The 14,885-nt window shown below is 32.5% G+C and overlaps 1 protein-coding gene across 2 annotated transcripts in view; it reads left to right on the top strand.

Moving 5' to 3' along the window:
* The window catches only part of LOC115233782 (cell adhesion molecule 3-like), a 44,199-nt gene that overhangs the window by 1,037 nt on the left and 28,277 nt on the right, over positions 1-14,885 (top strand). The window contains exon 2 of one of the 2 annotated variants that reach the window (XM_029804363.1): positions 2,018-3,210. In XM_029804363.1, the coding sequence (XP_029660223.1) occupies positions 3,150-3,210 (61 nt within the window). In that variant the 5' untranslated portion in view covers positions 2,018-3,149. Of the gene's footprint in view, positions 1-1,806; positions 3,211-14,885 lie in introns of those variants that run through there. The other variant, XM_029804364.1, reaches the window with a different exon arrangement.

Raw genomic sequence — 14,885 nt, 5'->3', positions numbered from 1 at the left:
CATTCAATTAATGTTATTATTAAATATAATAAATGTAGTAAAAATATCTATACATATTTTATAATTCAGTCATTTTTTTTTTTTATAATAATGATATTATTTGATCAAATTGTTTCTTAAAAGTTTATTGACTATTAAAATTCTGATACATGCACGAATTAATTAATGTCAGAATAAAATGTTCCAGAGAATAAAACTTGTCTTAATTTAAATCACATATCCATTATATAATATCATTCTGTAATAAAAATTTATGTGCCGGTTTTTTCCAACATGACTTCACTACGCAAAAATAACGCCCGTCACGACTGCGGGTCGATATAGTCAGCGAAATAAAAATACGAGCAATTTTCAAAATTACCAATAACACTTTCGTGCAAAAAGTTCATGCACCGTTGACATACATACTTTGTGGCTGACGTATCTGCCTGTATCAATCTAATCCCTGATAGTATGATTAGTTCCATCAATACTCTTGCGCGTAGCATTACGCTTTTTGCAGAACAGACATCAGTGACATTTTATTGACTACATAAACCTTTGTTTAGAGCATGCAATAAAGCTTTTATTCAATTGTGTAATAATATATAATTATCCAGTAGTTATAATTATAATATGCGCATTCCTTCTTTAAAATATCATATTAATTTCATGTATATTACATGCATAAAATATGAAATACTAAATTATGAAACAACAATATTTGCTTAGTGATAATAATATGGAATATGTATCATAGTCAATTATATACAATGTGTCAATTATATAGTTATATACAACAATATAAATAATAACAGAAAAATACCAGAAAAAGTATATTTCTTGTATGTCGATCAACATTTGTGTTTTCATGATCTGCGATAGGATCTGCACGTATCGCACATGGCTTTTTAAGTACGCTTCGAAAGTTTTATAGTATTTGTATTCCTAGAACGTTTTCTTCACATTACCTGTTCCTTTATAATTCGTATACCTTTTACCTTTAGTCGAACTAGTCGTTTTGTGAGAGTTCGCGATACTTCCTGTAATATCGTATTCCCGAATCAAGATAGTTTCGGATCTTGTTGTTCGTGAGTATTTCGGAGAAGTATAAATAAATTATGGAAAAAAAAATACAGAAGACTAAAAATTGATAAATATAATAAAATGATTCTTCAAATAATAAGATGAATATTTAATATTATTGAAGTGATTACTATTGCTAAAAATTATTTTTACATTATAATTTGGAGCTAATTTTTTGCTTTAGATAATTAAATTTGTTTTCTCTGAAAAAGAGAAATCTAGAAACCTGATAGTGTCAAAGATCCTCCATCTTCGTGATATTGGATTGACAAGTATGCGAAGACGCGAGTAAATCTTTAAGCCCATCACAATGTCTCTAAGAGTACCGTAGATTTCGTACCTTGATTCGGCACTCCTTGCACGCCTTGCCACAGTTTCTGTCCGTGACACACAGTCCCGACGTCCTGAGGATAAGAAGAAAGGGTGAGAAGAGAGAGAGACAGAGACAGACAGAGAGAGAGAGAGAGAAATAATGAGGAAGAAGAGGGAGAGAGAAAGGGAGAGGTTTCCTTCACACATACACTCATACACATATAAATGTGTGAGCGTGCGTACACCCTCCTGGACGAATGTTTGTGTGTCAATGTGCTTTCTCGTGGAAAGAGAGGGAGAGTATATGTGCATCGGTGTAAATCCTTATGTGTGTGCGTGTGCATCCGCGGACCCTCTGCGCGCCTCCATCGTCACAGGGGGTGGATCGGAAACGCGCATGCTCCCACGGCCGAGAATCTCCCCAGTCAGGGTAAATCTGCCACCGAAACAAGACGTGCGTGCGTGCCGTTATGCTATATACAATGTTGCGTACGCGAACGATCGCCGTGACGATTTCTTAAAATAGCTCCGCGTGTAACAGCTCGCGAGGCCAAACTATCGACATGGAAAGCCGCGACAGTTGGAGTTCCGAGTTGTTTATCGAAACGTAAAGTCGTAGCGCAAAGAGAGAGAGAAAGAGGCGGAATTGTGAGAGGCTGAGAAACAAAAGTAAAAAGAAACTTAAGAGGCCGCAAAAACGGAGAAACATTTTTCAATCAATGAATTATTAAAAAGTGATTTAATATAAAAAAAGGACAGTTGATCAATGGATGCGGTTATGCGGTGAACGGAAAATCTTTCTGCGACCAAACCGCTGGTTGCACGATTTCGAACAATTTCGAACGGAACGACGGAGCGAGAGTGAAGAAGAGATTGCGTTCGGGAGTAATTTTCGAGCCGACTGATAAGTCTCCGCGCGATCGATCGATTGCTCCGAACGAGATCCGACGCGGTACGCAGCGTCGATCGTCGGGATTTCGTAACTTCGATCGAAAAGTATCTCGAAATAGCTCTGATTATGTGGACTCTTACGAGTCCACGGCGATTTTTGATTCTCAGGATTCTCCGCGCGACGATGAGAACCTCGCCCGTTCGCGCGATGGAAACTGGGACCATCCTGTGAAGAACCTGTTCGATGATCGCGAAGAGGAAATTTTGTCCAAATCCTCGTAAGTGTAACGCGTAGTTTCTCGAAGCAACTGCAACGAAAGTTTACGTGTTTTTTCGCGAATCCGAGAAGATTCAAACTGTATCGAGTCGCGCGAAGGAACGCGACTGGGCGAGGACTTTATCCGACGATATATGTGAAAAGTTCCGCAGGATACGTGGCACGCCGTCGAGAGTTTTGCCATAATCATTTTCGCGCGCGTTATCGTCTACATAGTCACTATTATAGGAGATACCACTTTGTGCGGAAGATTGACGTATGCACGCGCGACGGAGCGGGCTATATCTTATGGCAGATTCGACAAAACCGCCAGCTCTCGCGATAATTTATTCCTCTTTTTAGTCGAGCGGTTTGCGGAAAAAGAATTGATATCTTTAACTAATCGCGAGTAAGTCGTGTCGGCTTTTTATTTCGTTTTGGAAACGTTCGGATGCGATTGTGAGCTGTGTGTGTTAATTAACGTGCAAGAGTCGGAAAGAGACGAGTGATAAGACGCCGTCTGGTGTACCATGTCAGTGAGTGGATGGTGATAGTAGCAATCACGGGAAGAGAATGTGAATCATTTTAGTATTCAAGTGTAAGCGTCTCCCGAATAGTCGCGGAAATGGCTCTGAGATGGCAAGCGAGGCTCTCGATTGCTGCCATACTCTTCATGTGCACAGAAGGTAATTACTCTGCTACTTTCTAATCATCTTGCATGATCTCGCCTACTTGCTTGAGACAAGAAAAGAAGATGACCCGTGGCGTGTGTTCGCGACATTAGATGACCGTAGGGAAATCGTGAAGAAATACCTCGGATCACGAAGAAGAAACTAATATCTTGGAATTATTATTATTACATCGTGTTTGTGCGCAACTACAATCTCAGATCGTTAATGTTTATTAATGATTAAAAACGTTATCATACTAAAACTCGATTAAAATTGTTTCCTTCAACAGCTGCAACAGAAAAAATTATAAACATGCTAAAGCAATATATATAAAACAACAGTTATTGTAAATGATTGAAATTAATGTCGGATATATTATCTCTTCCTTCATATTTGAATATAAACAAGTGGAAAAAAATTACTATTGACCTTCTGTGGTATAAAAACGATAAATTTACAGTTCTATTTTGTAAAATATTGTTTTTAAAAAGATATATTAATATTAACAAAAAAAAAAATACGATGGAAAAGTGATGATGATAAAAGAAGAATAAAAAAAATTGGTTTTTTTAGTATAAAAGATACGTATAATACATATGTATATACATATATGAAACAGCGAAGCGGTATTTCACAACGTAGATAAAATCTCATTTACTATCGTCCACGAAAATTAAGATTCAGTTTAATTACGTTAATTGCAACGCGACATTTGCTATTCGGAAAGGAAGAGAGATTTACGACTGCCGTTCTAGTCAAAAAGCAAGAGAGAGAAAGGGAGAAAGAGGGATAGGGGAAAGAAATGTAGAGATTTATAGCTCATGTTTGCGCTTCGTAAACGCAGAGGAAGTCGATTGTTTGCTGTTTGCCTGTGATACCCGTACAATTCCTTTACTATGTACGGTCAATTTAAATTGAAAATGGAAGATGATTTATAATTTAAATTTTGTCGATAGTAGATGAGCATCTAAAAATGAGAAGAGTTACGACATAAGAGAGAAATATAATACGTAAATTCTTGTAAAATAACAGATCCTTTTCGTGGAACAATTATTTATGCATATGTTTAAAACTTAATTATAAAACTTGTAATTATTGATCAGTTTGATATATGTGAAAATGAGAATTTCAATTTGTGTAAAAGCCACACTTTCTTCTGAAATAATAAAAAAAAATACCTTTCATAAAATAATTAAATTAATAATATAAATATACTTAATCGGAATGTATAAAAAAAAAATTACCCTTGCATAAAGTTTTTAATGTACGCTGTATAAGAAGAAAGATTTCACATAAGAGTTATATTGTTTCGTATATCTTTTCATTGCCAATAAATAGTCGAGATAAAACTTCCAATTATTTTGATATATGAAAACAAATATAATAATGAAAATATCAAATATTCAATAGCAGAAAGAAATTATCAGATGCAAAATTAAAAAGCATCTCTAACAAGTTTATTAAAATAACATACTCATGAATAAATTCTCGTGAAATGAGATGAGGAATGGAGAGAATGTAATAAACTACTCGGAATTGATAGAAATTGATGAAGAAATTAATATTCAAAAATATGAAAATATATATATATATATTCACATTTATATTAAATAATTACTTAATTAAGAAATGTAATGCATAAAATGTATTGTAGACTTTGAAATTGATGTCAATGCATTAGTGGTGAAGCATTTCAAATAGAACTTTAAATTAAATAGCGCAAAAGATTAAATTTATATATACACAACACTGATAGAGAACATCCAATTATTTATCTATTACATATATTATAATGAATAACTAATTCAAACATTTCATATCGGGTACATATTGCAAAATTTAAAATATAACTTAACACGTGTGATAAATATGTATATTATTATATTTGCAGCAAATAAATAAAAAGAAATTAATAGCATATTGCAATTATAATTTTGGTAATTTTGACATATCAAATATATAATAGAAATCATTACAATTATTTTAAATTATATAGTTTTATTACGTTATTTAAATGTTATTAATATTTGATATATTTCATAATGCTGAAAAGATAATTAGTGCTTGTGTATATAAAACGATGAGAGTAATATAAGTATGTATATGGTTTGCGTCATTTCGCCGATTAATTAAAATGATTAATGAATCGTGTCATAAAGAAAGGAAGAGATGGTTAAATTACGACACAAATAAAGATAACGAGTTAACATCACATATTATGTAAAGTATATAAATTATTATCAACTATAAAAAACTCTAAAAATTATATAGACACAAGAAGATTTACCATTGAACTAATTTAACATATATTTATGGCAAATTATTTTCTTTACTTTATTTGAAATAGTAGAATAGATTGCTCATTAAACACACACACACAGTATTGTTTAAAGAAATATGATAAGTTTATATTTTGATTTTATTATTTTTAATTTTATATTATATATGAACTAAAAAACTGAATATTTTAAAATTTATTTATATAACTCTGCTTGTGTGTGTAATTGTTATATATTTGCTTTTAATCTCTCAAAATCTAATTTAATTAAAAATATATCTTTTCTTTAATAATAACAAAGAGTTTGGAACATTTATTACTTTTTTGATGTGTGTATGTGTGTTATATAATTAAATAGAATGAACAACACACACACAAGTTGTTTTTCTCGAATACATCTTTTATTATTTATATGTAATTAAAATTTTCCATTAAGTAATTAAAAATAATATTAACATTTGTTATAAACAATATTAAAAAAGTTGAAATGCAAGATAATACTGAGATACATTAATTAAAGTTATGAAAAAATAAATCTTTGTTATGTATAATCTAATTTCATAGATTCTATCAAGATAAAGCTTTCTTCATTCAGAGAGAATATAATTATCTACTAATTCTGACAAAAAAGCACACAGTGACGTCAATAATTTTTAATTCATAGAAAATTTTCCTGTAAAACTGAAATATTCCTAGAATTGTTTATTTTTATTTTTTCTATTTTAGTTAATTGCTAAAACTAATTTAAAAACTCATAAAAAACGCTTTTATTTGAGAAAGAGGTAAATCTCTATTGTTTATGTATAATTTTATAAAAATAGAATGTTAACTTTACAAAATGAAATATATTTTTTACTGTATTTTTTATTTTTAGATAAAAGATAGCAACAGAGAGATCATTGTACTTTTCTAAAAAAACTTTAATAATAAATAATTTGTCCATTTTTTCTCATTATATCACTTATTAATAAGATAACCGTATTTGTTAAAAAAATAAACTGTAGACGTTAATGAACTAGTTAACATGCCACACGACATTTATCGTGCGCGAGAAATATCGGGATCACGTACCGCACACCCTGCGACTTGTCGTAGCGCAGGGCGGTCGTAGGAAATAATGGAATGGTACTTGGCGGCGTGAAAGGAGTTACTCAATTGAATCCACGGTATCGGGCGATAAAACGGTACAGCTAATGGAATTACACCGGCGCGCTTGCATGCGTGCGACGCAAATTTATCGCATGCATTATTCATAACTCGGCCCAAGTCAGCCGACGCCGTCAGCGATGGTGTTCGCGCGTCCTACAAGTAAAATGCTGCTCTTCCTTTCGAATACATACATACATAGCTTTTATTTGAGAAAGAGGTAAATCTCTATTGTTTATGTATAATTTTATAAAAATAGAATGTTAACTTTACAAAATGAAATATATTTTTTACTGTATTTTTTATTTTTAGATAAAAGATAGCAACAGAGAGATCATTGTACTTTTCTAAAAAAACTTTAATAATAAATAATTTGTCCATTTTTTCTCATTATATCACTTATTAATAAGATAACCGTATTTGTTAAAAAAATAAACTGTAGACGTTAATGAACTAGTTAACATGCCACACGACATTTATCGTGCGCGAGAAATATCGGGATCACGTACCGCACACCCTGCGACTTGTCGTAGCGCAGGGCGGTCGTAGGAAATAATGGAATGGTACTTGGCGGCGTGAAAGGAGTTACTCAATTGAATCCACGGTATCGGGCGATAAAACGGTACAGCTAATGGAATTACACCGGCGCGCTTGCATGCGTGCGACGCAAATTTATCGCATGCATTATTCATAACTCGGCCCAAGTCAGCCGACGCCGTCAGCGATGGTGTTCGCGCGTCCTACAAGTAAAATGCTGCTCTTCCTTTCGAATACATACATATATATATATATATATATATATATTGATGTATACATATATTGATCTCGCACATGAAGAATATCGCGCGACATATATTGATCATTGGAATATTACATGGACGCATGTTGTAAAAAGTCGCCAAAAGGCCTCCCCGAGCGGGTTGGAATGTCGTCATCATTGTCGTCGTCGTTGTCATCATCGTCGTCGTCGTGCCGTTATATTTCATAGCCTCGCTTCACACCTCGTTTGCGCCATTGTCGTTCTAGACGAACAACTTTCGCAATTTCATTCGGCGCCATGGACTGCGACAAGGACTTGGCGCGCGAACTTGGCCCAGGTAAATTAAACGCTTGTCTCCGCTCGCGATGCCTAGCTCGGCGATCTTCAGCCGCGCTGGAGGACCTCGGAAATTCAAGCAATTACCATCGCTTCGGGTGCAAGATGATAAAAGGCTAGTGTCACTGAGGGAAAAGTAGCGTGAGTCAAAATAGGCCGAAATGGACAGACAAAAGTGCCAGAATATCAAAAGTTTGGCAGGGCGGATATTGAAATCGGTATAATTTCGATGGGTTCGATTTCCGATGTTGTATAGAGATTGACAGAAGTATACCTTATATCACTATCGCGTTTCTACTCCGTCACGAAAAAAAACATAGGAACTATTTTTCGATTTACAGTCTACGTTTAAACTCAACAATAGCACAAGTTTTAGAAATGTAATACCTGATTTGGGACGAATTGGAAAAATATCTGCATATGTATGTGTAATGTATTTTTATTCCTGATTTTCAAATATTTGTTTGTCATCGATATTAATGTCAGTTACGTCAGCAACGCTCTATATATAAATATATGCGCCATGTTCTTTATTCTTTATTTAATTTGTCAAAATTGAGATCTTTACAGAAAATATTGTAGCATTAATAGTTCACGAATTATAATAATTTTATACAACGGAAAATGTTAAAGATTCTTATAAATATCAATTTTATATGTTCAATATAAATTTAACTAGATTATATTTTTGTGACAGAATTTCATAGCTTGAATTTTAATTAGAAAAATATCTAAGGCCAAATGTTAAAAAGTTATGGTCAGATTTTTATTGCGAAAAATTTATAGATCGAATACAAGATTCGTAAAAATATGGATACAAACTGTGCGTATTTTACAAATCACATAAGCTTCCTGTTTTTATATAGTTTATAGCTTCTTCTATATATAAGGTATAAAATTTGTCGGCACGTTCGTTACAATCTTTGAAACTTCCGCTTTGTTCTTCTAAGCGGACTAAAACATGCTAATTGGGTAAGACGTTGCGAGATAGTCATCGTAGGCGAGGGTGTTTCGTGTTGGATCTCACGATATTATGGGATCAAGCAAAGTTAATCTTCTGGAAACGCACCCGTGGTTTAACAGATTTACGCTCGGCAAACATTTCAAGAGATTTCCAGATTCTCGCGAAAGGATTGCTAAAAGGGACTAAGAAGGTTTTACGCAAGATTTCAAGGATGCCGTAAAAAGTACACAATGGCTTTATAAACATTTTACACGTGTCTTAATTTGGGATGGTATGATCTTTAATTTAAAATGATTTTATGAGAGAAAGAAAGAGAAAAAAGTTACGCAAATTTGCAAAAATGTAACAGGTACTTTGGCTGTTTGAAATATACATGCGTCAAATATACTTTGAGAGATCTCGTAATTAGTTTGCGCAAATTATTGTTTCTATGTAGATTTTTAGCAAATTTTGAAACGTATATGTTTTTCTGTTTATTTTTTTTATCTACATATTTCAGTTAAAGAGGCTGTATAGAAATCATATCTTTCTACACTCGAAAGTTTGTATAATGATACAGTTTCCTACTTTATTCTTTGCAAAACTCTTGCAAATTCTGAACTTTTGACGGTTGTTAGCCAAATGCGTACCAAAAGTCTCCACAAAAATGTTTGCATTATCATTTTCACGGAGCTTTGAAAAGCTTACAAAAACTTCCAGACATTTCAGAGTCAGCAGATAGCTTAAATAAACTTTTGAATATCTTGCAGTTTTCTTTTTATTTCTCTCTTTTTCTATTTCAATGCACTACTATTCCAAAATAGAACGCGCTTTTTATTATGAGCATTCTTAGAATATTTGCTTACTCTGCTTTCACTATTCATGCAAATTACAAACAAGTCAGGACACATGCTTATGCAGAAACACACGATGCGTTTCATCGAGTTCGCAAACATGTCAGATATTTCTCTTTTTCTTGTACAAAGCAACATATTTATAAAACTAATATTTGGAATTATAATCTCTAAAGATCTTATTGCATTAAAAGCAATTTGTCGTTTGTATTATTATTAGATTAATGATAAACTTGCACAGTTATCATTAAATGCCATGAAATAACATGTTGATATAGGCGCCGCGCCAATGTTAAGATTAAATTTACGGGATAAACACCGTTGTACATTAAGCATTAATAATGCAGCGATATTTATTTTCCCTCTGCATATATCGTGCATGTTTCGCGAAAGAAAGATAGAAAGAGAGTGATTGATGTCGCACATCCAACGCTAATATATACGCTAATTAGCGCATAGCAATATTCTACAAAGCGACTTTACCCTAGTTAGCATTTCGATACGTTGCGAATACAACGACGGGAAAGTACGGCTTATAGAGCTCTATAGACGAGTCGCGTTTGCCTCCAGTGGTTAACCGTGTATGCCATCAGTCGTGAGAAGGCGAGTCGTTGACCCGCAATACTTGAACCTGCAATAAAAGCGACGTGCGTGTGGCTTATCGATAGATATATACGTATATATACAATATATGTACGGGGGAAAAAATTTCACCGTGAACGCAGAGAATGTAGATGCGTTTGGACAGTTTTAGATGTCTCAGTGAGTTTTAGTTCTGAAAAAAAGAACACCATAATTTACTTTGAGTTGCACTTACAGTCAAAGATGAAAAAGCCTAGATTAAATTTACCGAACATTCTTTTGCAAAGATTTCAAAACTAATACTTTTGAACGTTCAGAAATTTAGATAAATAAATTTCTTTAAATCTATTTAAATTAATTTATTTTTTATAATATAATTACTATTCTAGTATTTTTAATAAATTAATTATTTGTGTTACATCTCGCGCTTAACTATTTTTATTTATTTTAATTTTATAATGTTTTAGTATGTTATTATATCTTGATCATTGTTATATAGGAAAAGAATGTTATTTGTGTTGGAAATGTACAATAAATAATAATATTTTTTTTATAAAAAAATTGGCTGGAATTTTTCCAAAAGAATCTGTTCAAATTAAAAGTTACTAATTGTGGAGTAACCATATATATTTGTAGGAAAATTGTATACCAAATGAGGATATATGCATATATTGGATTTCTCATGTAAATTGAGCCTTCGGAAAAATTCATATCATAAATTATTCCTTTGCCACTCTCCAGACATCTGATCTCACCATGACTGTAATCAAAGCCGCAACCGACATTAGTTATCGATGAAAGAGCATGCTTTGACATATAACCCAAGATCAATACAACTGCAAATGGAAATATCTAGCCACAATTTATTCAGATTATAATCAGAAGCCCATTTTTAACCATTTTTAAACTTACTTAAAAACGTTTAAGCTTTTATAATTATTAACAATATTCTTTTTAATATAACGGTAGAAATTGTAAAATCAAATATCAAATTAACATTTATCATATATGCATTTAAACGTTATAGAAGGATGTAATTTTCTAAATCCTCATATAGATTGAGAAAATCATATTTTATGTAAGGTATTAATTATATTTTTAGAAAAAAATGTTACGTCTCTCTTTCTCTCTCTCAGGAATTACGGTCGCTCTCTAAAGCCGTATCTCAAACTGATTATTCGCGACGCAATCTAGATTCGCGAGATGAATCGCAGATAGTCAAATACCGTAGAAAATTAGCGAAATATCTCCTCTAGGTACTAAAAATGGAACATTAATGACGTTTCTATCTTACGACTCTCGAACTTACGACTCTTCTTCATGTTATATCAATCTTTCTCTCTCTCTCTCTCTCTCTCTCTCTCTCTTTTCTTCTTTCTATTCCGGTGGAAAATGATTGTTATAGTCTCTCAGTGGTGCACTTTTGCAGGCGTGGTATGTTTCGAACTGTCTTGTGGAAGCACAAAACTTTCAGGCCACGTATCTCATCTTATTATACCGGCTTGTCGCCGCGTAGCTTGCGGCGCGCTCATTCCGGAAAATATGACCCGACGTCGTTCGAAAGAGAGATCGGGTCCCCGCTCCTTCTCCATCTTAGCGATAAATCGAAATTTCCTGCTTCCCCGCTGTTCCGAGCAACCAAGCAACTCGGATCTCGCTACCAGTTTTCTCGCTGTATAGTGCGATGCTCTCGCCATGTAGCTTCGCAATATTAAATTTTAACGAGAGACACTTTTATCGATTCAAAAGTCGATATTTTCTTCGCAAAAATTCGATGGCAGTTCATTATTCTCAATATTTAATATGTTCGCGATTCAGTTCTCGATAAAATCAACGTTAAAACAAAATCAAATAAAACTAACTTGAAAAACGAGATTTTATGACCTATTTACACATTATTGAAAATTAATTAACAAGATATTTTTAACTTTAACTTTTTTTTTTTTTTCAGTATGTGAGTTATGAACGTTACATATTTTTTCACAATAAATAATTTTTCTATAAAATTGTATTGCAAGAACTTTCCTATCATTATTATAATTATTATTTATAAAAAAATTTTATATTGATGAGAACTATTAATAAGGCTCGTAAAAATAAGGCTTCCAATTTTTATTAGCGCATTGTCATTAGTAAATTCCTTTCAAAGATGTATACAGCTTCTTACAAACGTAATGGTTTTTACAATATCGTAGTCAAACACATTTCGCATTAATTTTTATTTTTAATTTGTTGCGATTTTAATGTTAAATAAATCTTTTTTTGATACGCGGATCAATTTTTCTTATTATAATGTCATCATTAGAGCATCACATACTCATACGTACATCTGTACACATACCTAAAGTAGGATACCTAAAGTAAAGTTAATTAGCATTGTTAATTGCAAGGCAATATATAGCGTAAATAAACGGAAATTTATTTCAGGAAACATCGATTCAAAAAATAATTTTATTGCAACTTTAACAACACCTATTTTTGTATGTTTTGTAATACATTAGTAAAACGTTATCGGAAAATTATAATGCATTTATTTGTGTTTATCCACACAATCGATACGTTAAATAATAATGCCAGTTATAGATAGAAAAGCTATAGATCATTATAGCAAACGGCTACGTCAAATTCCATTAAATAAATGATATAAATTTAATCGCGAGAAATATAATAAGAATAATTAAGCAGCTCCAGTTTAGATAAAGATATTTCTGTATTACTCCAACAAGAAACGATACCAGTACTTTAAATAAATCTACTATACTGTCTAGAAGTTTGCGCAAACGAGAAAGATTGTTCCTGTTCCGCGATTGAAGCAAAACTTTATTAATTAAGTACTACTAGTATAAAACTGTCGAAAAGGTTATTCCTCAAGTTTAAGATGTGTGTGTGTGTGTGTGTGTGTGTGTGTGTGTGTGTGTGTGTGTGTGTGTGTGTGTGTGTGTGTGTGTGTGTGTGTGTGTGTGTGTGTGTGTGTGTGTGTGTGTGTGTGTGTGTGTGTGTGTGTGTGTGTGTGTGTGTGTGTGTGTGTGTGTGTGTGTGTGTGTGTGTGTGTGTGTGTGTGTGTGTGTGTGTGTGTGTGTGTGTGTGTGTGTGTGTGTGTGTGTGTGTGTGTAAGTGTGTGTGGCTTTCATTTATATAAATTCATGGTAACAGGGCATGAATACAGATAAAGGATAACAATTCATTCATAGAGTTTCGTGTTGCATTATTAAAAATTTAGAATAAACGTCAAATAAATGTCAAAAATTTTCCATTTTCTTATTTTAATAGAATTATTGTAAAAAATGCAAATAAGTTAAAAGGAATATTATCAACGTACAACCTCATATAAAGTAAAATATCTTAAAAATATAATAAATATACTATATAAATATTATTTCTTATATTTTTCTGTTATATTGTCGATATAGAATAATATAAAAATTAAATAATGTTAAATTTTTAAGTTCAAAAATATTTTAGAAGATAAATTCAAATAAGAATTTTAAAACTTAATACAATTTTAACAATATTTGCAGAAAAGATCAGTATTCCCAGTAAACAATAAAAAAAGTTGCTAACTCTTAAAAAATTTATTCATGCGATCATTATTTAACAGCAAGATTTCTGCATAAATTTCGCAGCATATCGTCATATTCTTGGGATGTAATCAATGATTGATTTCTATAATTATTTTCAGCGAAGATTCAAAATATCTTTTGTGTGTGTGTGTGTGTGTGTGTGTGTGTGTGTGTGTGTGTGTGTGTGTGTGTGTGTGTGTGTGTGTGTGTGTGTGTGTGTGTGTGTGTGTGTGTGTGTGTGTGTGTGTGTAAGTGTGTGTGGCTTTCATTTATATAAATTCATGGTAACAGGGCATGAATACAGATAAAGGATAACAATTCATTCATAGAGTTTCGTGTTGCATTATTAAAAATTTAGAATAAACGTCAAATAAATGTCAAAAATTTTCCATTTTCTTATTTTAATAGAATTATTGTAAAAAATGCAAATAAGTTAAAAGGAATATTATCAACGTACAACCTCATATAAAGTAAAATATCTTAAAAATATAATAAATATACTATATAAATATTATTTCTTATATTTTTCTGTTATATTGTCGATATAGAATAATATAAAAATTAAATAATGTTAAATTTTTAAGTTCAAAAATATTTTAGAAGATAAATTCAAATAAGAATTTTAAAACTTAATACAATTTTAACAATATTTGCAGAAAAGATCAGTATTCCCAGTAAACAATAAAAAAAGTTGCTAACTCTTAAAAAATTTATTCATGCGATCATTATTTAACAGCAAGATTTCTGCATAAATTTCGCAGCATATCGTCATATTCTTGGGATGTAATCAATGATTGATTTCTATAATTATTTTCAGCGAAGATTCAAAATATCTTTGACCCTGTTATTCAACAAATTTAAATCTCGTGGCGCTACTATCGTGAGATATAAATCTCGATCCGCGATGAGTTTGCAGCGGATTAAGTGGAGCGGAAATCATTTCGCGACGCGGAATGCCGCTGAATCCGGCGTAATCTCTGGAAGAATCGTCTTTTTTCGCGCAGCATTGCCAGGCGGATCCTTAATGGAAACTCGAGAGTTTCGCGTACGGCGTGAAAAATAATTACCGGCCACTTTATTCTTATTCGAGTTTTTTCGCCCGCCGATCTATATATGCGAGGCTCCTCTAAAAAGAGATCCCCGACCGGAGTAACCAAGTGCGCCCGAGGGCACTACCGAGGCAAGGAACTCCGTGCTTGCAAACTTGTTAGTCGAGCTCACTCTTTCTCTT

This window comes from Formica exsecta, unplaced genomic scaffold (genome assembly GCF_003651465.1).
Source record: "Formica exsecta isolate Colony F162 unplaced genomic scaffold, ASM365146v1 scaffold191, whole genome shotgun sequence".
NCBI lineage: Eukaryota > Metazoa > Arthropoda > Insecta > Hymenoptera > Formicidae > Formica > Formica exsecta.
This window is presented reverse-complemented; position numbering and strand designations above follow the sequence as displayed.